The 25,000-nt window shown below is 34.4% G+C and overlaps 1 protein-coding gene across 1 annotated transcript; it reads right to left on the bottom strand.

Moving 5' to 3' along the window:
- Positions 1-11,284: 11,284 nt before the first annotated feature.
- Positions 11,285-23,052, bottom strand: LOC139888068 (uncharacterized). The gene is made up of 3 exons (XM_071871101.1): positions 22,741-23,052; positions 12,506-12,612; positions 11,285-11,543 (listed from the first exon to the last, which is right to left on the bottom strand). The coding sequence occupies exons 1-3, from the start codon at positions 23,050-23,052 to the stop codon at positions 11,285-11,287; spliced, it is 678 nt and encodes a 225-aa protein (XP_071727202.1).
- Positions 23,053-25,000: the final 1,948 nt, after the last annotated feature.

The following is a 25,000-nucleotide window of genomic DNA, read 5'->3' as shown; positions in this document are numbered from 1 at the left end:
GTGCAAGAAACGAATGCTAGTCTTGACCTAAACAAATAGGTTGTATCAATATCAGTAAACACGGTCAGTTAAAGTGTTCAATTAGTCCAATGGCTCGTTACGACTCGATTAGTATAGCATGTGAGTCAAATTGTCAAGTTTCATGCAAGATACAAGTATAAAAGCACGTTAAAACAATTGCATAAGTATTTGGTTAAGTTTGATTAAAAGTCAACTTTGGTCGAGTCAAAGTCAATGAAAAAGTCAACACGTTCGGGTCTGGTCTCGGACAATTTTTCCGAGGTTTTAAATCATAAATAAGCATGTTAGAACAAGTTACATGTTAATCGATGAGGTGCGTAGCACAGTTAGAATTTTTCGTGAAATGACCAAGCAAAACAGAATCTAGTTGATCATTTAGACGGCGTCCAGATTGGCTGGACGGCGTCCAGCTGTGAAGGGCTGGATGGCGTCCAAAGGCTTGGACGGCGTTCAAACACCTGGACAGTTTGAAGTTGCTGAAATTTCACAAGTCTCGAACCAAAACTCAAACAAACACAATTTATGATCCGCAAACAATCAAAACATGTATTTTATATCGTTGGAAAGGTATTTTGATGAGGAAAACAACTAAGCACATTTCATCAATCAATTCAACATTTATAACAACCAATTCCGCATTAAATGTTCATCATTAATTACACTCAAGTTCATAAATTCACATTGATGATTCGGGAATTGAATGCACACATATAATACGCCATTTCGTAGGTAATTACGCATACAATACAACTAAACACTTACAAACAACATTGTCAAGCATTTAATATATCAAAAGTTCATAATTAAGTCTATCAAACCCTAACCAAAATCACCAAATCAATAATCATGTTAGTGAAGCTTTCTTAATCAACCTACACATCAAAATGGAGCTAGTGATGCTTGATAGTGCTCCAAATGAACATATATTTAGTTGCAATATCATCCCAATATGTAAAGTTTTTAGTTGTAATTATTTTATTTTTAAGTTGTAATCGTTTAAATAAATAAATGTGAAGACAAAGCACAAAGATTAAAGAATTGAAGAAAAAGTGCCACTAAAGCCTGAAAAGTGCCATTAAAGCCATAGTGCACTCAAAAGTGTCACTAAAAGTGAGTTAAAGACTTGCGCGGATTTTGGGAGTTAAGGAAAATAATTTTTTGTGCAAATTACAAATTGCAAAACGCAAAGTACAAGATATTAAATAGTACGACAGGACGTTTCCGTCGGTGAACAAGTCTCATTCGTTTGGCCGGCCATAAATCAGCATTGAAATCCGGACCTAAAATTACAAGTCTACTATGCACAAGAATAAAATATAATATATAAATAATTATATAAATTATTTATATATTATAAATATATATTAAATCATGTCGACAAGCTATGAGACAAAGGATCCCGAGCTGGAAAACCAGGCCATGCGATCGCATGGCCAGCATGAGATAATCTCATGCGATCGCATGAGCCAAAAAGGCTGGCCACATTCCTATAAAAGCCAGCGAATTCGATGTATTTTAGACACCATCAATCCATCTCTCTGTCTATAATATATATATATATATATATATATATATATATATATATATATATATATATATATATATATATATATATATATATATATATATATATATATATATATATATATATATATATATAGTATAGGTTAGTTTTATATTAGATTAGTTTGGGTTATGTAAAGGTTATTTTACGGGTTTTGAAGTCGAAGCTCTGTCCATGTGACACTATGCGATAAATAATCAATGTAAGCTATGTTATCCTTTTTAAATTAATGTCTCGTACTTAAGTTATTATTATGCTTATTTGAGCCGAACTAATCGTGATGTTGGGCTAAATATTAAGATGGGGTAATTGGGCTTTGGACCATAATTGGGGTTTGGACAAAAGAACGACACTTGTGGAAATTAGACTATAGGCTATTAATGGGATTTATATTAAATTAACGATACCTCGTTAATTTAATATAAAGGTTACAATTTGACGTATCTATATATAACCACATACGCTTAATCGGATACGATGGGCGGGATATTTATAAATACAAATTATTGTTCATTTGACCGGACACGGGGATGGATTAATAGTCAATGGACTTATTAAAATAGGGGTGGATTACATTCAAGGGTAATTGGTGTAATTGTTAACAAAGTATTAAAACCTTGGTTTACATACAGTCGATAACCTGGTGTATTCATTAAACAAAGTATTAAGACCTTGTTACAGTTCGAATCCCCAATTAGTTGGAATATTTGACTTCGGGTATAAGGTTAAATTTGCCGAGCATTTTATAATTATGACCGATGAACTATTATGGACAAAAACCAGATAGGTTTCAAATACATCCAGAATAAAGGACAATTAACCCAGGGTAATAAATTATAATCAAAACATCAAACATCATGGTTACGGAAGTTTAAGTAAGCATAATTATTATATTGTTATTTATTTTACGCACTTAAATTATCGTCATTTATATTTTGCATTAGGTTTTAATTGTGACTTAAAATATAAAATCGACAAACTGGTCATTAAACGGTAAACCCCCTTTTATATATTATTAATATGTATAATATATTTTGTACAAATATAATTGTTTAAAAATATAGTGTAAAATAAGTCATCTCCCTGTGGAACGAACCGGACTTACTAAAAACTATACTACTCTACGATTAGGTACACTACCTATAGTGTTGTAGCAAGGTTTAGGTATATCCACTCTATAAATAAATAAATAACTTGTGTAAAATTGTATCGTATTTAATAGTATTTTCCTTGTAAAAATATAACTATTTTGTATACACCTCTACGCACATCAAGTATTTTTGGCGCCGCTGCCGGGGAACTCGGCGAAACGCTATATTTTTAATATATATTTGTGTAAATATATTTATATATAATTTTTAGAAAAACAATATAAAATTTAAAAAAAAAAAAAAACCTAAAACCCAGGCACATGCGGTCGCATGAGCCGGGTGCCTTAAAACTATGCGGTCGCAAGGCCTAATCTGACACGCCAGAAACCCTTATTTAGCATTTATTACGGGGTATTATTTATTATTATTATTATTATTATTATTATTACTTAGGGTTATTTATTTTAATATTTAGTTTTAGTTTTAATTTAATTTGTAATTTAAAGTTTTAATTAGTTTTATAATTATAAAAAAATTAATACTTTTATAAAATATATAATATAAAAATAATATTTTTATAAAATTTGTAATTTTATCATTTTAATTACAATTTGTATTTTTATCGTTTATTCGTAATATTTGTATTTTTATCGTTCGTAATTAGTTTTAAGACTAGTATTTTGCCGTAGCTTATTTTATATTTCTAGATTTTTAGGCTTTGCCGTAAAATCCCTTAAGTGCCTTTTCTTTAGATTAAGATTTAGGTGCTTTAGAATTTTGCGCCGCTGTTTATAAATTTTAGTTCCTTTTAAAGTTACGACGCGCTACTTTCTTATTTTTATTTTTCGACGTTTTTCGACGCGTAATCTTTTTCTTTCTTATTTCTCGACACGCTAGTTTTTAGGACATAGATTTTCTATTTCTTCTCTAAAATTCCAAACGAAAAATTATTTTAAGCGGTTAAATTGATAGACATCCAAATTTTCTGGTTCGTAGTAATAGTTGGATTTGTTAGCGGCGAGTTGTGGGCTTCCGATTTAAAGGGTCCTGGCTACCTGCTGCATCTATTGGATATTCAAAACGTGGGCAAAATCAGAAAAGTCTATTAATTTGATAACTTATATAATTTTTAGTTTTATAACTAATAGGATAATTAGTAAATGCACCACATTGTAGCTAAAATTTGGTAATAAGCGCATTATGGAAAATCTCGAGAATATTTTGGAAACTCTTTATGACATCCGAAATTAATTTAATCAATACTCTTAAACGGGTGTTGATGACAATTCGTTCGGTCAATCTTGGATCACGAATGACGAAACAATAACTGGTTGTGAAATCTGTGGAGATTATCACTCAATATGGGAATGTTATTATTGCGTTCCTATGGAAAATTATGCACCCATGGAACCTGAATGGAATGATTATGAGGAATACAATTCTAATTGGGATTATTCCCAAGAATATATCCAAACTCAACAACCAGAAGACGAGGAAAATTATGTGCCTGAAAATTCTTTAGATTATATGAAAATCAAACTCGAAGAACTTGATGCTCAAAATGAACAAATGAGAGAGTTTGTAAATCGGCAAGTTGAAACTCTATCAGATTACACACCTGTTGATCTGAGGAGTCGTGTGCAAGAAAATCTCATATCATCGAATTTTGATGAATTCGAGAGCTCCGAAATCACCAACTATCCCGATGATACTTTTTATTCAGTCTTACCAATTTCACAACATATCGACACATTAGCCTCTACCGACGAAATCATCGATCCATCAATGGATGAAGAAGAAGTAAAGGTGACAAATTGGTACTCTTGGGAAAACGATAACGTTGAAAATTTTACCCCCGAGACCAAAGTGGAGGAACCGATAAGGACCGTTAATGAAGAAGAATTTGCTTCAATCCAGCCACAACCTTCCAACCCAATATTCTCAATAGACGAGTCATCTACCGAAGATGAACTACGAGCTGTAATAGATAATGACACCTCGGATTTAACCCAATTGGCTAATAGAGGTGAAAACTTTGATCCCGAGAATAAAAGGAAGAAAATGTTAGGAATTGTCCACCCTATAATATGTATGTCGGTGTATATTGATCCATTTGACCAAAAAACCAGAAAAGAGACATATCCATTTACTAAAAGCTACACTTAAAAAAGAATTAAGTAGTGATATTCGGGTGGGTCTAAACTTTAAACTCATTGATATATTTTATACCACCAGAGATGTAAATAAGTGGCTCACTATTTTAATTCGTGGAACTTATTCTACCGACTTCACATGTCGTCAGCTAAGTGTAGGGAAGTCTAACCCCACTTAACGTTAAATTAGGGGTTCGGGTTAGTGCATAACTCGTTAATAAAAATGTATGATGAGTTAGGGTAAAAGACGCATTTTCAAATATTAGCAAACAGTTCAGAAAAGCAACCGTTTTTGAAGAAAAACATGTGTGATAAAACAAGAAGGAATGAACGATGAGGCGCGCCATCTATCATTCGACGAGCTTTGTAATTACAAACTGGGTATTTTCAGTCACTTTTCTACACTAATCACCCTCATGAATTTATAATTAGAGTCTGATTTCATGCAAATGAGGGCATTGCATGATCTCTAGTGTGGGGAAGGGTTATAAATTCTCTCGGGTTTATACTTGGCTTATTTTATAAATATTGTGAAAATTTTAAAATTTTTCAACTAAATGAATTCAAAATCATGTTTATACATATTTATGAATGATAAAACTAGGTGTTAATGCCGAAATTATTGTTACCTCGGAAAGGACATAAATTGAGAAACAACTAAAACGCTTGAATTTATTTATTAGGATATAAAAAGACGCATGAAAAAAGCCAAGTGTGGGGAGAATGTACCAAGTTATTCAATTAAAAACTATCTATCACATGTTTCTGTAAAGTTTATTGCAGGTACTTTTGTTTTGGACTAAATTAACTGTTTTACCCGATTTATTGTAATACTTTTGAAAGAATAGATGGATCTACACGATGAATCAATTCCATCATTAAAAGGAAGTAAAGTCTTCCGAAAAAGACACGCGCTTCTTGATTTAGGTCAAGAAGTTGTCGTCCAGACCAGCTGTAGGTTGACGAAAAATCTAGAAAAGTCATCTCTAAAATCAGCAGGAAATCCACGAACCTCAGCATCAAACAGGGTTGCCATGTGGTCAGACTTATCCTAACCATGAGAGGATCTGTCTCGTAAAATGGGGAGGGCGCCGTGCAAATTAGCTTGATAAGACTATTGAATCAGACCTCCAGAAAGGATAATCTCCTTAAAGATTAAAAATCAGCTTTTAAGCCTGATATTACTCAATCCTTGAGTTTGACCTTAAAGATTGAGAATTACAAACTCATGGAATTTAATGATATCTAAACTCGAGCTTGAACGAGAAAATATTTTGATCAAAATACAAACCGATTTGTTTTCTGAAAACCTATTTTCAATGCGTTCGTTACCATTGAACGTAAAATCCTAGGAATTCACCTGGAATTCAATAGGTCACCTGAACCAAATCGGGTGTCAACCGTAAGAACGGTGGTTGCATAGCATGGTCGGAGACAGGACCTTGTGCCAGACCAAAAAATTATAGGGTGATCTTTACTATTGCTCCTACAAAGGATAGTAAATGCATCCGACACGTTGTAGACCATGAACATCTGCATGTCATTAGACATCGCTTTAACAGTTGCTTGTTCAACGCTTTCCTTTACAACCGGACGGTAGTTTACCGAAAGGTAATATACGGAGCAAGTATACTGGACGTGTTGCTTTCCTAATACAAGGTTAGCAAGTGGGTGACACAAAACCGCAAGTTTTGAGCTAAAATTTTCAAATCTGAAACCCACAAAACCCACAAAACCCACAAAAACAATTTGCAAACACTGGTGAAGGGTTATTCCGAAAAACTTATCTAGGGTAAAAGCTAGAATGAATTTTCAAAAGATCAAATGTTTTCATAAAGATCCAATTTCCCTAAGGATCTAAATTTTATTAGTCATGTGGGACTGTAAACCACATCGTTACTATCATTGTTTATACCGCCGTATCAAAATCACTAATGTATAAAGTGTGAAGAATAAAGAAGTGATTCGTGTGATTTAATTTCAAGTTCTGTATTGCTTGAGGACAAGCAACGCTCAAGTGTGGAGATATTTGATAGTGCTCCAAATGAACATATATTTAGTTGCAATATCATCCCAATATGTAAAGTTTTTAGTTGTAATTATTTTATTTTTAAGTTGTAATCGTTTAAATAAATAAATGTGAAGACAAAGCACGAAGATCAAAGAATTGAAGAAAAAGTGCCACTAAAGCCTGAAAAGTGCCATTAAAGCCATAGTGCACTCAAAAATGTCACTAAAAGTGAGTTAAAGACTTGCGCGGATTTTGGGAGTTAAGGAAAATAATTTTTTGTGCAAATTACAAATTGTAAAACGCAAAGTACAAGATATTAAATAGTACGAAAGGACGTTCGAAAATACGAAATCGGGACCTGAGCCAACTATCAACGCACGACGCAATGGACCTAAAATTACAAGTCTACTATGCACAAGAATAAAATATAATATATAAATAATTATATAAATTATTTATATATTATAAATATATATTAAATCATGTCAACAAGCTATGAGACAAAGGATCCTGAGCTGGAAAACCAGGCCATGCGATCGCATGGCCAGTATGAGATAATCTCATGCAATCGTATGAGCCAAAAAGGCTGGCCACATTCCTATAAAAGCCAGCGAATTTGATGTATTTTAGACACCATCAATCTATCTCTCTATCTATAATACATAATATATATATATATATATATATATATATATATATATATATATATATATATATATATATATATATATATATATATATATATATATATATATAGTATAGGTTAGTTTTATATTAGATTAGTTTGGGTTATGTAAAGGTTATTTTACGGGTTTTGAAGTCGAAGCTCTGTCCATGTAACACTACGCGATAAATAATCAATGTAAGCTATGTTATCCTTTTTAAATTAATGTCTCATACTTAAGTTATTATTATTCTTATTTGAGCCGAAGTAATCGTGATGTTGGGCTAAATATTAAGATGGGGTAATTGGGCTTTGGACCATAATTGGGGTTTGGACAAAAGAACGACACTTGTGGAAATTAGACTATGGGCTATTAATGGGCTTTATATTAAATTAACGATACCTCATTAATTTAATATAAAGGTTACAATTTGACGTATCTATATATAACCACATACGCTTAATCGGATACGATGGGCGGGATATTTATAAATACAAATTATTGTTCATTTGACCGGACACGGGGATGGATTAATAGTCAATGGACTCATTAAAACAGGGGTGGATTACATTCAAGGGTAATTGGTGTAATTGTTAACAAAGTATTAAAACCTTGATTTACACACAGTCGATAACCTATTTTATTCATTAAACAAAGTATTAAGACCTTGTTACAGTTCGAATCCCCAATTAGTTGGAATATTTGACTTCGGGTATAAGGTTAAATTTGCCGAGCATTTTATAATTATGACCGATGAACTATCATGGACAAAAACCAGATAGGTTTCAAATACATCCAGAATAAAGGACAATTAACCCAGGGTAATAAATTATTATCAAAACGTCAAACATCTTGGTTACGGAAGTTTAAGTAAGCATAATTATTATATTGTTATTTATTTTACGCACTTAAATTATCGTCATTTATATTTTGCATTAGGTTTTAATTGTGACTTAAAATATAAAATCGATAAACTGGTCATTAAACGGTAAACCCCCTTTTATATATTATTAATATGTACAATATATTTTGTACAAATATAATTGTTTAAAAATATAGTGTAAAATAACTCGTCTCCCTGTGGAATGAACCGGACTTACTAAAAACTATACTACTCTATGATTAGGTACACTGCTTATAGTGTTGTAGCAAGGTTTAGGTATATCCACTCTATAAATAAATAAATAACTTGTGTAAAATTGTATCGTATTTAATAGTATTTTCCTTATAAAATATAACTATTTTGTATACACCTCTACGCACATCAATGCTAGTAACACATTTAATACATGAACTTTAACATAACAACATCATTTAATCATCTAAAATTCAAGATTAAACACACACTTTTCAAGTTCATGAAAGTTACACTAAAACAACGAGATCGAGCATACAAATCATATATTCATGTTAGACTCGAGCCATAGACACTAACTAACACTTTTATAAGTCAAAAACATCAAGAACATAAAATCTAGTGTTTTTAGAAAGTTACCCAAATGAGATGAAGTTGGTATGGATTCGAAGAGGAAGTTGCAAGGATTCAAAATATGTAATTTGTTTTGATGAACGCTTGCTAGTTATGATTTGGATGATGAATATTTGAAGATGAAGAATGGAGAGAAAATATGGAAGTATTAAAAGTGGGAGGTGATGAATGAGTGGAGGAGGTGATGGTTGACCATTTGACCTAGTTAGGACTTTGGTCCTTGGGCAAGTTTAGTCCCTCTAGTTTAAAGCGGGTGCGTGAATTACCTAAACGAAATATTTTAAAAACGCGTATTAACGGAAGATGTTATAATTATATAACGGACTTTCAAACAATTAAACGGAAAGTATACGGAAAAAGACGGGATGTTACAGTAAATAGTCTAGTCTGTCGCCAAACAGACTTCTGTCGCGCGGGAGCTAGGGAAAGTCATCCCTTAAAGAGGCAGGAACGCGCTAGTATATTACCGTGCGCGTGCAATTTAAGTCAAATAGCTATTCTGCTTCTAAAGGTACGAGAAATAATTGACTGAAAATGACTTATTGCTTTAATATAATCGCAAAGACGATTTTTATAATAACGTAATACACGGTCGACTTACAAAGGCGCGTCGTTTAGTAATTACATGCACATCAAGATAAAATAGGTGAGTGATCAATTCTCCTAATTCCTATATTACATGTAACATATTTTAAGCGCGGTAGCATGTCAGGTCTGTTTAATTGGATTAACCTTGATGCTCTACTAGTTTGTAAGTTCTGGTGTTACTGATCCCAATGACCTTGTAAGGTCCTTCCCAGTTTTGTTTTAACTTCCCAGTGTTTTGGGCCCTGCTCACTTGATTTTCGCGCCACACAAGATATCCTACTTTATACGTTCTTGCTCGCGCGCGCTTATTGAGTATTTTGCGATGCGCTCTTTGTTAGCCGCTTCACGGATTACTGCCATTTCTCTGCGCTCTTCTGCATAATCCAAATTTGTGCGCAATCTTTCATCATTTTATTCTTTGACGTATGACAACACGCTTTCCATTGGAACAGTTATTTCCGCTGGGACTACGCTTCAGAGCCGTATACCAAGCTAAACGGCATTTCTCCCGTGCTGTTCTTGTGCATTGTTCTGTGTGCCCACAAGACTTTGGGCAATTCATCCACCCATCCTTTACGCTTCATTCCCAGCCTTGCTTTGATGACATGTACAATATCTCAGTTCGTAACCTCGCATTGACCGTTAGACTGAGGGTACGCAACGGAGGTGAAATTCTGCTTGATGTTCAAGTCTTGACACCAGCTGCGGAAGGGGTTGCCTTCAAATTTCATACCATTGTCGCTGACAATTTCGTTAGGTATCCCAAACCTACAAACAATGCTTTCCCTAAAAAAGTCTTCGATCCGCTTACTTGTGATGGTGCGTAGGGGCTTCGCTTCTACCCATTTGGTGAAGAAGTCGATAGCGACTACCAGATACTCTGCATTCCCAGGGCCTTTTAGGAAAGGTCCCACTATGTCAATAGTCCATTTGCAAAACAGCAATGGTGACGTGATAGGTATCGTAGGGTGCTGAGGCGCCCTACTAACTGGCACGTGCAATTGACATTCTTCGAAAACTCTTATCCTTTCGGTTGTATCAGACGCTACCTCCTTGGCCAATAATACCCTAGCCGCTTAATCCTTTTAGTGACTGTCCTGAAGCCTGAATGTAACCTGCATGACACTTTGTGAATCTCATCAATGATTGTCGCGGCTTCCTTGGTTCCTACGCACCGCAGGGTCGCGCCCAGATAGGATTTTCGGTATAGGATATCTCCTCGTAGTTCGAAATTGGCCGCTTTCACTCTGATCTTCGTTGCTTCTTTCTCATTCTCCAGCAGGGATCTGGTTTGTAGGAATTCTATAATGTCCGTCATCCAAGTTTTTTCTTCCTCTTCGACCAATGCAACCGTCACTTCTGGCTCAGTAGACTTCCTAAAAATCTGTTCTACCAGTATCTTCTTTTCCAAGTGATTGAATGTAAGAGCCGCAAACTTACTGATTACGTCCGCTTGCTTGTTCTGACTTCTCGGTATTTGACTGATCCTAAAATCGATAAATGCGTCTGCTAGGGAGTGAACTAGAGCCAAGTATGACTGCATGGATTTGTCGTTAGCGTCAAACGTGTCGTTTATCTGATTGGCGACTAATTGTGAGTCCACATAAGCTTGTAGCTTCTTTACTCCTATTTCCTGGGCTATCCACATTCCAGCCAGTAGCGCTTCATATTCTGCCTCATTATTTTTTACTTTAAAGTTAAATCACAGTGCATACGTGTGCTCCTCTTGATGTGGGCCGGTGAGAATTAACCCTGCTCCAGCGCCTTCAGAGCTTGCTGCACCGTCGGTATATAGCTCCCATAATTTAGTGGAGGGCACGGGGATTTGTTCTGGATCACATATTACCAGCATATCAGTGGCTGTCTCGGCCAGATAGTCTGTCATCACCTGACACTTAATAGCATTTCTAGCATCATACGCGATTTCATGCTCGCCTAGCTCTATCGCCCACTTGGTCAATCTTGTGATGACCCGGGAATTTCCAACCAAATTTAAACTTTAATCTTTATATGATCTCGATACGATAAGCAAAGTCTGTTAGGTTGAGTCACAAAATTGTGAACTGTTCATTTACCCTTCGACTGCTCTCGACGATTCACGAACAACTATTTGTATATAGATGCATATATATTTAGAAATATATATATATATATATATATATATATATATATATATATATATATATATATATATATATATATATATATATATATATATATATATATATATATATATATATATTAAACGATTGTATTAGTCGTTGGACGTTTCAATTATTATTTAGAGAAGTTTAATTCGAACTTATATGATTTTAATATAAACGGTAATCCGAAAATGAGTTCAATAAATTTTAGGCTTACTAAAAATGTATTTAGGATTTTTCTGAACACTTTTATCCGCCACTAATTTAACAACGGGGTACGGTACACAGTCCGTGAAAACTGTCGGCACTGAGATTTAAAAGAAATACTGCTATATTTGTTATCACACGTTTAAATTTATTAATTATTATTATATTAAAATTATTATTTCAATTACTGTGTATGAAAGTGCTAGGCAACTAAATTTCATTTCATCTATTACTTTATGAAGAATAATTGATTGATTGAGTACTATACGACACTTAATCACTGTGTCTAATTGAACCTAAATCTTAAACTGCTTACTATTGTTGATTCACATTAGAATTATAAAGTAATGTTATATTATAATTATTAATACTTTAATATATATATATATATATATATATATATATATATATATATATATATATATATATATGGTACAAAATGGCAACTGGACATTGAAATATTTATTCATATTCACACTGCTATTTTTGTTTCATAATATAAGTCATATATACATATATACCTACATTGCATATAGATAAAGACATACATAAACCATTTCGATCACCATTACCTAAAAAGCACCACACTTGAACTCTCTCTGTGTAAATCATCCATCCCTCTTCCTTCTTTCTTGTTTTCTTTTCTTTTCGTAAACCCAAGACCAAACCCATGATCACCCTACAAACACCTTCAAAAAACCACTATCAATTCATCATCAACAACTTGTCACCGACCCACATACTACCATCAATCAATGTTTCTGACTTCGACACACAACAACCACAACACCAAAATCAAATAACCCACACCACCATATGATCACTTATGTGTGCCTTCTACTTCTATATATATTCGACCACCACTATTAGTCACCATGACAAACTGCCACCATATTTTTTTTTCTTTCCTTTTACTTCCTGTTGTTATTGTCTGAATAAACCTTCTTCCAAACCAATAGACTACCTATACTATTTTTAACCGACTGTTTCTGCTGTGCTGTTCGTGACCCCCATCCATGGTGCTGCAAATTACTTTTTCTCGTGAATACTACAAGAAAAGATGATATAGGTAACGAATATTTATATCATGAGGGGTCGTAAATTAAAGGGGTCATATTGAATGTATTGAGAGTCCTTTATAAAAAGCTATAGCATTTTCGGATGTAAGTGATTCAGGTGGGACACTCGAGATCCATTGGCCGACATTTGATAAACTTTTGAATTGTTTAATACTTCTTTTGCTAGTGAACTGAATTATAGACATAGGGGAAATCGATGTGGCCATTTTTAATACATTTAATAGAAGAATAAAGTAATATATATGATGAAATTTGAGGTGTACATGCATTTTGTTGTTGCTGGCCGACATAGTAAGTCACTTAAAAGTGACGCATGATAGAAACAGAATACATGATATCTAGATTTCTTATTTAGTTAGTTTGGGCCATGAAGCTTAAACGTTATTTGGTTGGGCCGAATAAGTATTAGGTTGTTGGGCCAAGACTAGCATTTCTGTTGGGCTGTGATAGTTTGTAATACTGGGCCTTTACATGTTGGTTGCTGTACAACTGCAAACCACATCCGTGCCATCAGGAAGCTAGTGCTGTTGCTTGATCAAATAAGTCTCGATCTATTATCTTAGAAAGGAAGATAATGATGATTATCATTATGAAGAATAGATGATGATGATAGTATATGTTATGATAATGACGAAGGTGTTGATTATGAAGTCGACGATGATCGTAAAGATATGATTAGGTTATAAGACGATGATAATTAAGAGATAATGGTGATGATATCGATCATAATATGATGATGATGGATAATGATTTTGATTAGGATTAAATGAGGATTAAGTTTATGAAATAATGATGATGTTAGGAATGACGATGATGATTAATGAATTATGATAGATGATAATGATGCTCGATAATTATAGGAAGATGATGATTAGATATTGAGCAGGATGAGTGATAAAAAGGATGCTGTAAATGATGAATATTGGAGTAATGGTTAAGGATTTTATCGGGTTAGCGGGACGTCACGGGTTCAAACCCGGACTTGGGCATTTTTTTAAGGGCTATTTTCTTGAGGTAATTTACTTTTACTCATTATTATTATTATTATTATTACTATTGTTATTGTTATTATTAATCCTTATTATTATTATTGTAAAATAAAATAAATTTTTATTTATTATTATTATCAATATTATTTTATCAAATAATTATTAGTTATATAAAATCATATTTATTATATATAACATAACTATACTAATACTTTTAAAATAAATATTAGTAAATATAAATAATTAGGTTATTAATGAAACACCTAATTAAAATAACAATTAAATCTCTAATAATATATAAATTTGTTTGACTACCATTATATGTGTTAATATATATAAATGATATAGGTTCGTGAATCCGAGGCCAACCCTACACTTGTTCAATATCGTTATATGTATTTTTACTACAAAATACATTAGGTGAGTTTCATTTACTCCCTTTTTACATTTTTGGGCTGAGAATACATGCGCAACTTTTATAACTGTTTTACGACATAGACACAAGTACCTTAACTGCATTCTATGATAGAATTATCTGGGATTGGGGTTGATTATTATGACAAGCATTAGGCCCCGGTTTTCGTTAGAGCGTATGAGCTCCCGAGCCGGGTGGATGGTTTATTATTTATGACATTTTAGCACCGGTTGGCCTATATTTTATAAACATGTGTTCAGCCGTGGGGTGTAAAGACCGGCACAGAGGTTCTATATTTTGAAGGCACATGTATTCAGCCGTGGGGTGAAAGACCGGCACAGATGGTTACTATTATAATTTGAATCCTCACCAGGTGTTCTTCATATGAACGATTTTTTTTGTGTAGTTGGAATGGGACTTCTGTATGTCTTATAATATTTGAAAATCTTGTGGTCTATTAAAATGATGAAAATGAAATGATTACTATAAACTAATGAACTCACCAACCTTTTGGTTGACACTTGAAAGCATGTTTATTCTCAGGTTTGAAAGAAATCTTCCGCTGTGCATTAGCTCATTTTAAAGATATTACTTGGAGTCATTCATGACATATTTCAAAAGACGTTGCATTCGAGTAGTTGAGTTCATCAAGATTATTATTAAGTCAATTATAGTTGGATATATTATGAGATGGTATGCATGTTGTCAACTTTCGATGTAATGGAAGATTGTCTTTTCAAAAATGAATGCAATGTTTGTAAAAATGTATCATATAGAGGTCAAGTACCTCGCGATGTAATCAACTGTTATGAATCGTTTATAATCGATATGGACTTCGTCCGGATGGATTAGGACGGGTCCTTTCAGTTGGTATCGGAGCGGTGGTCTTAGCGAACCAGGTCTGCATTAGTGTGTCTAACTGATAAGTCGTTAGGATGCATTAGTGAGTCTGAACTTCGACCGTGTCTGCATGTCAAAAGTTTTGCTTATCATTTCTAGTCGGAAATCATTTGCTTATCATCCTTAAAGTCTAGACATGTCTTACTGCCTCTATTGCATAGATTGTGTATAGATAAATTCATATTTTAGCGTATCTGTTGTTGTTACCTTTGCCTGACAGCTTCCGTAGATTCCTCCGTAACTTATGGGATTTTAGTATTATATATGCATATGTAAATTATATATTGCAGGGTACTAATATACATCCTATAATCTATTTCTTATCGAAAATCCTTCATCTGATCGTACGGGATGAATCCCTAAACCAGTTCGAGTCCCTCAGATTCCGATAGCTATTCCGATAGTTATTCTGACAGCTATTCCGACATAGATGTTCACCTAAGCTCCGAAAACAGCGTCATCGGCATGAATCAACCAATCAGCCATTTTCAATTCATCTGATGTTTTCGTAGTCGACTTAATTAATGGAAACGCACAGAAGGCAATCCCTTCCACCAACCGAATTCACCTCTTGACAATGAACCTGAAGCGTTTACCGGCGAACCTGTTCGAGACACCATTTTCAGTCTCATTTCCGGGGTAACTTGACAAGATTATATTCTATCCACAATTCTGAACCTTATTCATCCGCTCGTTCCAAACGACAATCATCCTGGAGTAATATGTCAACAAACTTCGCGCTTGAATAATCAATTCGGAGAATATGGTGCAAAATGTACCAGCTTCAGCAACATCACCGGCACCAACAGTACCACCAACAACAACATCCGCATCCCAAGCCTCAACTTCACAATCTATCTCACGAACATCAACATCATACGCACCATAGATACCAAGGTATACCAACAGCAATGAACGATGAAGTATTGGACCATAACTTCATTAATATTCTGCGAAGAATATGTGGATCCTAATAATTAATGATGAAGTATTGATCCATAACTTCATCAATATTCTGCGAAGAATATGTGGTTCCTAATAGTTTTAGGGATTTCTTATTCTAGCTCAAACCGAAAATCAAATGAGTCTAATATTATATTGACTCATTAAATCCATTATTACATCTGAAGAAAATATATATGTAAGTATATTTTCATAAAGATTGTAATAAAAAAAATTCTTTCGTATAAACTGTTAATGGTGAAAATATTTTAACGGGTAGGTAATACCCGAGGAATATTTAGATCTCACATTAATAAGTTACACTGTACATTCTTCAATTCAGATTCAACAGTCATTAACAACACTGCTCAAATTCACACATATACGTATCCGTTCACCAAAGAACAACTATTTTCATCCAAGTTCAACTTCATATTCGGATTTTGACCGATCAAAATCCAAGTCAAGATTTGACAAGTGGCATAATGAAGAAAATAATGAACAAAATAAAAGTGATTAGTAACCGATTAATTAACTACGTAAAACTTTAAACCCATACTAAAGAAATTCTAGCTAACTGTTCCTAACTAACTGTTCCTATACGACTATTTCATTAAAATATACTAGTTTTGGTGGAACTATTGAACTACTATCATTGGACAATTAAAAAGTATTAAAAGAGTAGGAAATATTAATTATGATACATTTTGACTTAAAAGATCGTAAATAAATTACATCTACTACAGTTAAATATTTCCTCAAGTTGCCACTTGATTTTCATCTTAAACCTCATTTGTATCTTGACGATTCTAATTTGCGTTCAAACCTTTCGTAATTCTTGAAAACACCTCAATCGGGAGGATGAACCAACTGTACTTCATCTACGGAAGAAAAGATTGATGCGTATAGTTATGCACCTAAAAAATCTCGGAAACTAAATAAACGTTTAACACGTATCTGTGCTAGCTCCTATGTCATTGTTATTACCGAAAATAACTTTTTAATCTCTTTCCAAATTAGCCAATTTTGTCACAGCTCCAGCAAGTCAATTTCGACTTTTTGTTCAAATTATAACCTTGATATATATGTGTGCTCTTGTATTATTACCGGGGAAACTTTTAGATTCCACCATATTACCAGCAGATGTACCAGCAACTTCATTACTCATCGGCTTAAGTCTCTCTAAAGAACCATTATATTTATTCAATAAAACCTTATCATATACTCATCCGCATCTTGTAATGAGCACTGCCGTACCAATTACCGGGAATCAACAATTGGTATTTTAAATCTCGCAACATTTCTACATCAATATTTATATGTATAAATATAACATTTATCTCCTAGAATTATGATCTTCCACTCTGAAAACGACTTTAACAGTCGAAAGATTGGTGATAAAGAATAGTATGTTGACAAAACTCAGCAAAGTTAGATCTGGAGACCGGATTGAGCAAACCATGAAGGAGACTCTGAACAAATTACATGGACCAAACCCTGTATTTAAAGAATCCAGATGATTCTATTTCTGATGAAATCTTTAGCGAATACCTTACTCCTTAACCACTCTAAATCGTCGTGAATGAATTTCTTCATCACAATTTAATTCCGAAATTCTAAGATATCATCGTACCTTTCTTTATTAATATCATCAATATTTCTGAAGATATCTTCATAAATATTCTCGTTCGATATTAATTATCTCTCTGCGCTATCCGTATTATATCATAAAAGGAAACTATTTTAGTTTCTATATTCTGCGAACCTTCGAATTTAAAATATGAATGTTTTTGAAGTAGTGTTGGGAACTGATGCATGAATTAGTATAATATAATGACACTTGATCAACGTGATTATATTACAGTAATTCATGCTGAGTTTCTAATGAAACGTGATGATTCACAGAACATACCGTCATCATGTGCCATTTACACGAATCTTACATTCTACCCAATCTCCAAACATAGTAAGAACATATTTTCTTGATAGTTCTATCTTTTCGCATATTCTGGTAATTTTCCAAATTAAGATCGTGCCGTTATGATTTCTTTCTTAACTATATTCATTTCAAAATTCACACTTACGAATTCAGGGCCATTACTCGCTTTACTAGAGATCGAGAGGAGAATAAAAAGGCAAAGAGATTCGAAATATAAGGAAAGATATAAAACCCAACAACAACCCGGAAATTACAAACTGTATATATCGATGCATATAGCAACCTAAAGACACGGGAGAACTAAAAACACTATAAACCCAAGGGTATAGTAGAAGTAAATAGATTCTTCCGGTGGCAGATGAAAAAGAAGAATAACAGATATGAAAGTTAAGGGGATATCAAGGATCAGAATGAGATGGAGCATATTAACGAATGTCTTAAAGTATGAATTGAGGAGAAAGAATAGAAGGTGGGAGTTGTAAGGAAACGACGGGGGTGGATTTATAGTAAAATATCTGATAGAGCAATTAAAACAGATGATCGTATTTAAAGCGGATCCTAATTCCCTTGATTATCGAAGAATCAAATCTTATTACGAAGATTTTCTCCAAATCTCTTGAACATGAAAATCAATCCTATCTACGTCAAAAGATATGACGAATCTATACCTACTCATTCCACTCTTTGGTGATAGCTTCACTCATACTCTTCACAAAAATCAAATGATTTTATCCATATTACTCAATGATGATAAAAGCCTATTTATCAACTCATATTTGTCATGAAAACATTCTTATTGTTATCCATGATGATCTCTATCAAATTTCGGGGACGAAATTTCTTTAACGGGTAGGTACTGTGATGACCCGGGAATTTCCAACCAAATTTAAACTTTAATCTTTATATGATCTCGATACGATAAGCAAAGTCTGTTAGGTTGAGTCACAAAATTGTGAACTGTTCATTTACCCTTCGACTGCTCTCGACGATTCACGAACAACTATTTGTATATAGATGCATATATATTTAGAAATATATATATATATATATATATATATATATATATATATATATATATATATATATATATATATATATATATATATATATATATATTAAACGATTGTATTAGTCGTTGGACGTTTCAATTATTATTTAGAGAAGTTTAATTCGAACTTATATGATTTTAATATAAACGGTAATCCGAAAATGAGTTCAATAAATTTTAGGCTTACTAAAAATGTATTTAGGATTTTTCTGAACACTTTTATCCGCCACTAATTTAACAACGGGGTACGGTACACAGTCCGTGAAAACTGTCGGCACTGAGATTTAAAAGAAATACTGCTATATTTGTTATCACACGTTTAAATTTATTAATTATTATTATATTAAAATTATTATTTCAATTACTGTGTATGAAAGTGCTAGGCAACTGAATTTCATTTCATCTATTACTTTATGAAGAATAATTGATTGATTGAGTACTATACGACACTTAATCACTGTGTCTAATTGAACCTAAATCTTAAACTGCTTACTATTGTTGATTCACATTAGAATTATAAAGTAATGTTATATTATTATTATTAATACTTTAATATATATATATATGGTACAAAATGGCAACTGGACATTGAAATATTTATTCATATTCACACTGCTATTTTTGTTTCATAATATAAGTCATATATACATATATACCTACATTGCATATAGATAAAGACATACATAAACCATTTCGATCACCATTACCCAAAAAGCACCACACTTGAACTCTCTCTGTGTAAATCATCCATCCCTCTTCCTTCTTTCTTGTTTTATTTTCTTTTCGTAAACCCAAGACCAAACCCATGATCACCCTACAAACACCTTCGAAAAACCACTATCAATTCATCATCAACAACTTGTCACCGACCCACATACTACCATCAATCAATGTTTCTGACTTCGACACACAACAACCACAACACCAAAATCAAACAACCCACACCACCATATGATCACTTATGGGTACCTTCTACTTCTATATATATTCGACCACCACTATTAGTCACCATGACAAACTGCCACCATATTTTTTTTCTTTCCTTTTACTTCCTGTTGTTATTGTCTGAATAAACCTTCTTCCAAACCAATAGACTACCTATACTATTTTTAACCGACTGTTTCTGCTGTGCTGTTCGTGACCCCCATCCATGGTGCTGTAAATTACTTTTTCTCGTGAATACTACAAGAAAAGATGATATAGGTAACGAATATTTATATCATGAGGGGTCGTAAATTAAAGGGGTCATATTGAATGTATTGAGAGTCCTTTATAAAAAGCTATAGCATTTTCGGATGTAAGTGATTCAGGTGGGACACTCGAGATCCATTGGCCGACATTTGATAAACTTTTGAATTGTTTAATACTTCTTTTGCTAGTGAACTGAATTATAGACATAGGTGAAATCGATGTGGCCATTTTTAATACATTTAATAGAAGAATAAAGTAATATATATGATGAAATTTGAGGTGTACATGCATTTTGTTGTTGCTGGCCGACATAGTAAGTCACTTAAAAGTGACGCATGATAAAAACAGAATACATGATATCCAGATTTCTTATTTAGTTAGTTTGGGCCATGAAGCTTAAACGTTATTTGGTTGGGCCGAATAAGTATTAGGTTGTTGGGCCAAGACTAGCATTTCTGTTGGGCTGTGATAGTTTGTAATACTGGGCCTTTACATGTTGGTTGCTGTACAACTGCAAACCACATCCGTGCCATCAGGAACCTAGTGCTGTTGCTTGATCAAATAAGTCTCGATCTATTATCTTAGAAAGGAAGATAATGATGATTATCATTATGAAGAATAGATGATGATGATAGTATATGTTATGATAATGACGAAGGTGTTGATTATGAAGTCGACGATGATCGTAAAGATATGATTAGGTTATAAGACGATGATAATTAAGAGATAATGGTGATGATATCGATCATAATATGATGATGATGGATAATGATTTTGATTAGGATTAAATGAGGATTAAGTTTATGAAATAATGATGATGTTAGGAATGACGATGATGATTAATGAATTATGATAGATGATAATTATGCTCGATAATTATAGGAAGATGATGATTAGATATTGAGCAGGATGAGTGATAAAAAGGATGCTGTAAATGATGAATATTGGAGTAATGGTTAAGGATTTTATCGGGTTAGCGGGACGTCACGGGTTCAAACCCGGACTTGGGCATTTTTTTAAGGGCTATTTTCTTGAGGTAATTTACTTTTACTCATTATTATTATTATTATTACTATTGTTATTGTTATTATTAATCCTTATTATTATTATTGTAAAATAAAATAAATTTTTATTTATTATTATTATCAATATTATTTTATCAAATAATTATTAGTTATATAAAATCATATTTATTATATATAACATAACTATACTAATACTTTTAAAATAAATATTAGTAAATATAAATAATTAGGTTATTAATGAAACACCTAATTAAAATAACAATTAAATCTCTAATAATATATAAATTTGTTTGACTACCATTATATGTGTTAATATATATAAATGATATAGGTTCGTGAATCCGAGGCCAACCCTACACTTGTTCAATATCGTTATATGTATTTTTACTACAAAATACATTAGGTGAGTTTCATTTGCTCCCTTTTTACTCTTTACATTTTTGGGCTGAGAATACATGCGCAACTTTTATAACTGTTTTACGACATAGACACAAGTACCTTAACTGCATTCTATGATAGAATTATATGGGATTGGGGTTGATTATTATGACACGCATTAGGCCCCGGTTTTCGTTAGAGCGTATGAGCTCCCGAGCCGGGTGGATGGTTTATTATTTATGACATTTTGGCACCGGTTGGCCTATATTTTATAAACATGTGTTCAGCCGTGGGGTGTAAAGACCGGCACAGAGGTTCTATATTTTGAAGGCACATGTATTCAGTCGTGGGGTGAAAGACCGGCACAGGTGGTTACTATTATAATTTGAATCCTCACCAGGTGTTCTTCATATGAAAGATTTTTTTTGTGCAGTTGGAATGGGACTTCTGTACGTCTTATAATATTTGAAAATCTTGTGGTCTATTAAAATGATGAAAATGAAATGATTACTATAAACTAATGAACTCACCAACCTTTTGGTTGACACTTGAAAGCATGTTTATTCTCAGGTTTGAAAGAAATCTTCCGCTGTGCATTAGCTCATTTTAAAGATATTACTTGGAGTCATTCATGACATATTTCAAAAGACGTTGCATTCGAGTAGTTGAGTTCATCAAGATTATTATTAAGTCAATTATAGTTGGATATATTATGAGATGGTATGCATGTTGTCAACTTTCGATGTAATGGAAGATTGTCTTTTCAAAAATGAATGCAATGTTTGTAAAAATGTATCATATAGAGGTCAAGTACCTAGCGATGTAATCAACTGTTATGAATCGTTTATAATCGATATGGACTTCGTCCGGATGGATTAAGATGGGTCCTTTCAAATCTCACAGATATTTCTAGGTTGTAGAGTAGCTTTCGAATAGGTTGGTCAGTGAGTACCGTAATCGGGTGCACTTGGAAGTACCTGCGCAGGCGACGGGAGGTGATGACAGGCGCGTATACCAGTTTTTCTATAGGGAGGTAATTTAGCTCACTCCCCGACAGTGCTTTGCTAACGAAGTATATGGGCATTTGGGCGTCTCCCCGTTCTGCGACGAGAACGGAGCTAACAGCTTCTTTAGACATGGCAAGGTAAAGTATCAAGGTTTCACCCGCGATTGGTGCTGTTAACGTAGGGAGATTTTTGAGGAGCGCCTTCATTTCTTGGAATGCTTTTTATGCCTCTTCTGTCCATTTAAAGTCTGACTTCTTGGCGCAATCTTTCAAGGTATGAAAGAACGGGAGTGATCTTTCTACGGCCTTTGATAGGAATCGCATTAGCGCGGCCAACTTCTCGTTGAGGTTTTGCACTTGCTTTTTTGTTCTAGGAGAGAGCATCTTTTCAATTGCTTCTATTTTCTTTGGGTTCACCTTGATCCCCCGTGGCGTCACTATGTGCCCTAAGAAGTTTCCCTCTTCTTCCCCAAAGCTACACTTGGCGGGTTTAAGTTTCATATTGATGCTTCTGAGCGTGTTAAATGTTTCGAGAATGTCGGCCAACAACTGCTCCTCAGTGTTGATTTTGATGACTAGATCATCAACGTATGCCTCAAGGTTGCGCCTAATTTGTTTTGTGAATGCAGTATCTATGGTGCGCTGATAGGTAGCGCCTGCGTTTTTTAACCCGAAGGGCATCTTTGTGTAACAATATATACCTTAGTCCGTGTGAAATGCGGTTTTTTCTTCATCTTCTTCGGTCATTTGTATTTGGTGATATCCTTTGTACGCATCCAAGAAACACTTAAACCTAAACCCGGCGAGCGGTTCAACTTTCCAGTCTATTTCCTACAAGGGGTAGTTATCTTTAGGTCATGCCTTGTCAATGTCTTTAAAATCGATACATAGTTGCCATGTCCCATCGGACTTAGCCACCAAGACGGGGTTGGCCACCCACGTCTGGTAGCTTACTTTGCGAAGTATGTTAGCTTTAACCAGCTTGTCGACTTCTCTTCGCAACCATTCGCTTCTGTCAGCCCCATTGGACGTTTCTTCTGCTTGACAGGGGTTAGGTTGGTGCTAGCGCGGAGGTGATGTTACGCTATCTCCCGCGGTACACCAGTCATGTATGTGTCGTGCGAACAGAACACGTCTGAATTAGAGATGGGGATATTTCTCAGTTTCTCTTTAGTTTCCTGTGTGAGACTCCCCCTATCTTCACTTGTTGTTCTGGGTACGCGGGGTTAACTACAACCCACCATTCATTCGCGCCCGTCTCTTCAGGAGGAACGTCTTTTTTATCAGTGATAGCTGCGCATAAGGCATCCAGCGGTGTCTATTCGAGGGTGGCGATTCCTCGTTCTGTTGGAAACCGGACCATCCCATGAATTATGGACGGTATAGCGCCAAACTTTTGGATAGAGGTTCTTCCCAATATAGCATTGTACCTAGAATATGAGCGCACCATACAAAATTCTACACTCCCGGTGCACTTTTTTAGCTTGTCTTTGCTATCTCTCAGCTCCAGCCTCAGGTCCAGAATTCCGATTGTCCATGCTGACTCTCCTGAAAACCCGAACAGGGTCATGGTTGGAGGCTTGATGGTCTGCCTGATCGGTGTGGGCAACTTTCGGAAGCAATGTTCGTACATGATGTCAACACTACTGTCGTTATCCATGTAAAGGCGCTTCACACCAAGACCAAACTCGGGGGTATCCCTTTACCACAATGGGTGCGCAGGAAGTGCTGAATGCTCGGATGGCAGGGAAGGATATCTCCGTTGCCTCCAGACTTCTGTCAGTGCCCGATTTGTGCTTGGTTTCTTGTTGTTGTTGGCAGCTGGCCATTGAGTGCACTTTATTTTTTCGTAACAGATGCCTGTAGAGAAAAAACAAGTGAGTAGTGGACATACAGAGAAGAGATCAAATCAAAACTTTTTAACTTGTGTGTCCCACGGATGGCGCCAAATGATCAATCATAGAATAAATGGGTCGGGTTCGGTCCATGCTTGACATCATTGAAAGGGGATTTAAGGGTCAATTGAGTTTAACTCTCCGGTCTGGAGTACATTGAATAACCCCTTACGAGATGAGGATCTCAGCAGGGGTGGTTAAACATAGACCCACCATCGACAATTCAGCCGGTTAGTGATGGCTCACGCTGGTTCGAAGGA

Source organism: Rutidosis leptorrhynchoides, chromosome 2, assembly GCF_046630445.1.
Source record: "Rutidosis leptorrhynchoides isolate AG116_Rl617_1_P2 chromosome 2, CSIRO_AGI_Rlap_v1, whole genome shotgun sequence".
Taxonomy (NCBI): Eukaryota; Viridiplantae; Streptophyta; class Magnoliopsida; order Asterales; family Asteraceae; genus Rutidosis; species Rutidosis leptorrhynchoides.
Note: the sequence above shows the minus strand (reverse complement) of the source record. Positions and strands in the feature narration are given on the sequence as shown.

Coding starts and splice junctions, on each gene's coding strand:
- LOC139888068 (XM_071871101.1), bottom strand. CDS start 23,052: ATGAAGGCGCTCCTCAAAAATCTCCCTACGTTAACAGCACCAATCGCG. Junction 12,613..22,740: donor TCTACAACCTAGAAATATCT/GTGAGATTTGAA, acceptor AGGTGTTTGTAG/GGTGATCATGGGTTTGGTCT. Junction 11,544..12,505: donor TCAAGTGTGGTGCTTTTTAG/GTAATGGTGATC, acceptor GGTCATCACAAG/ATTGACCAAGTGGGCGATAG.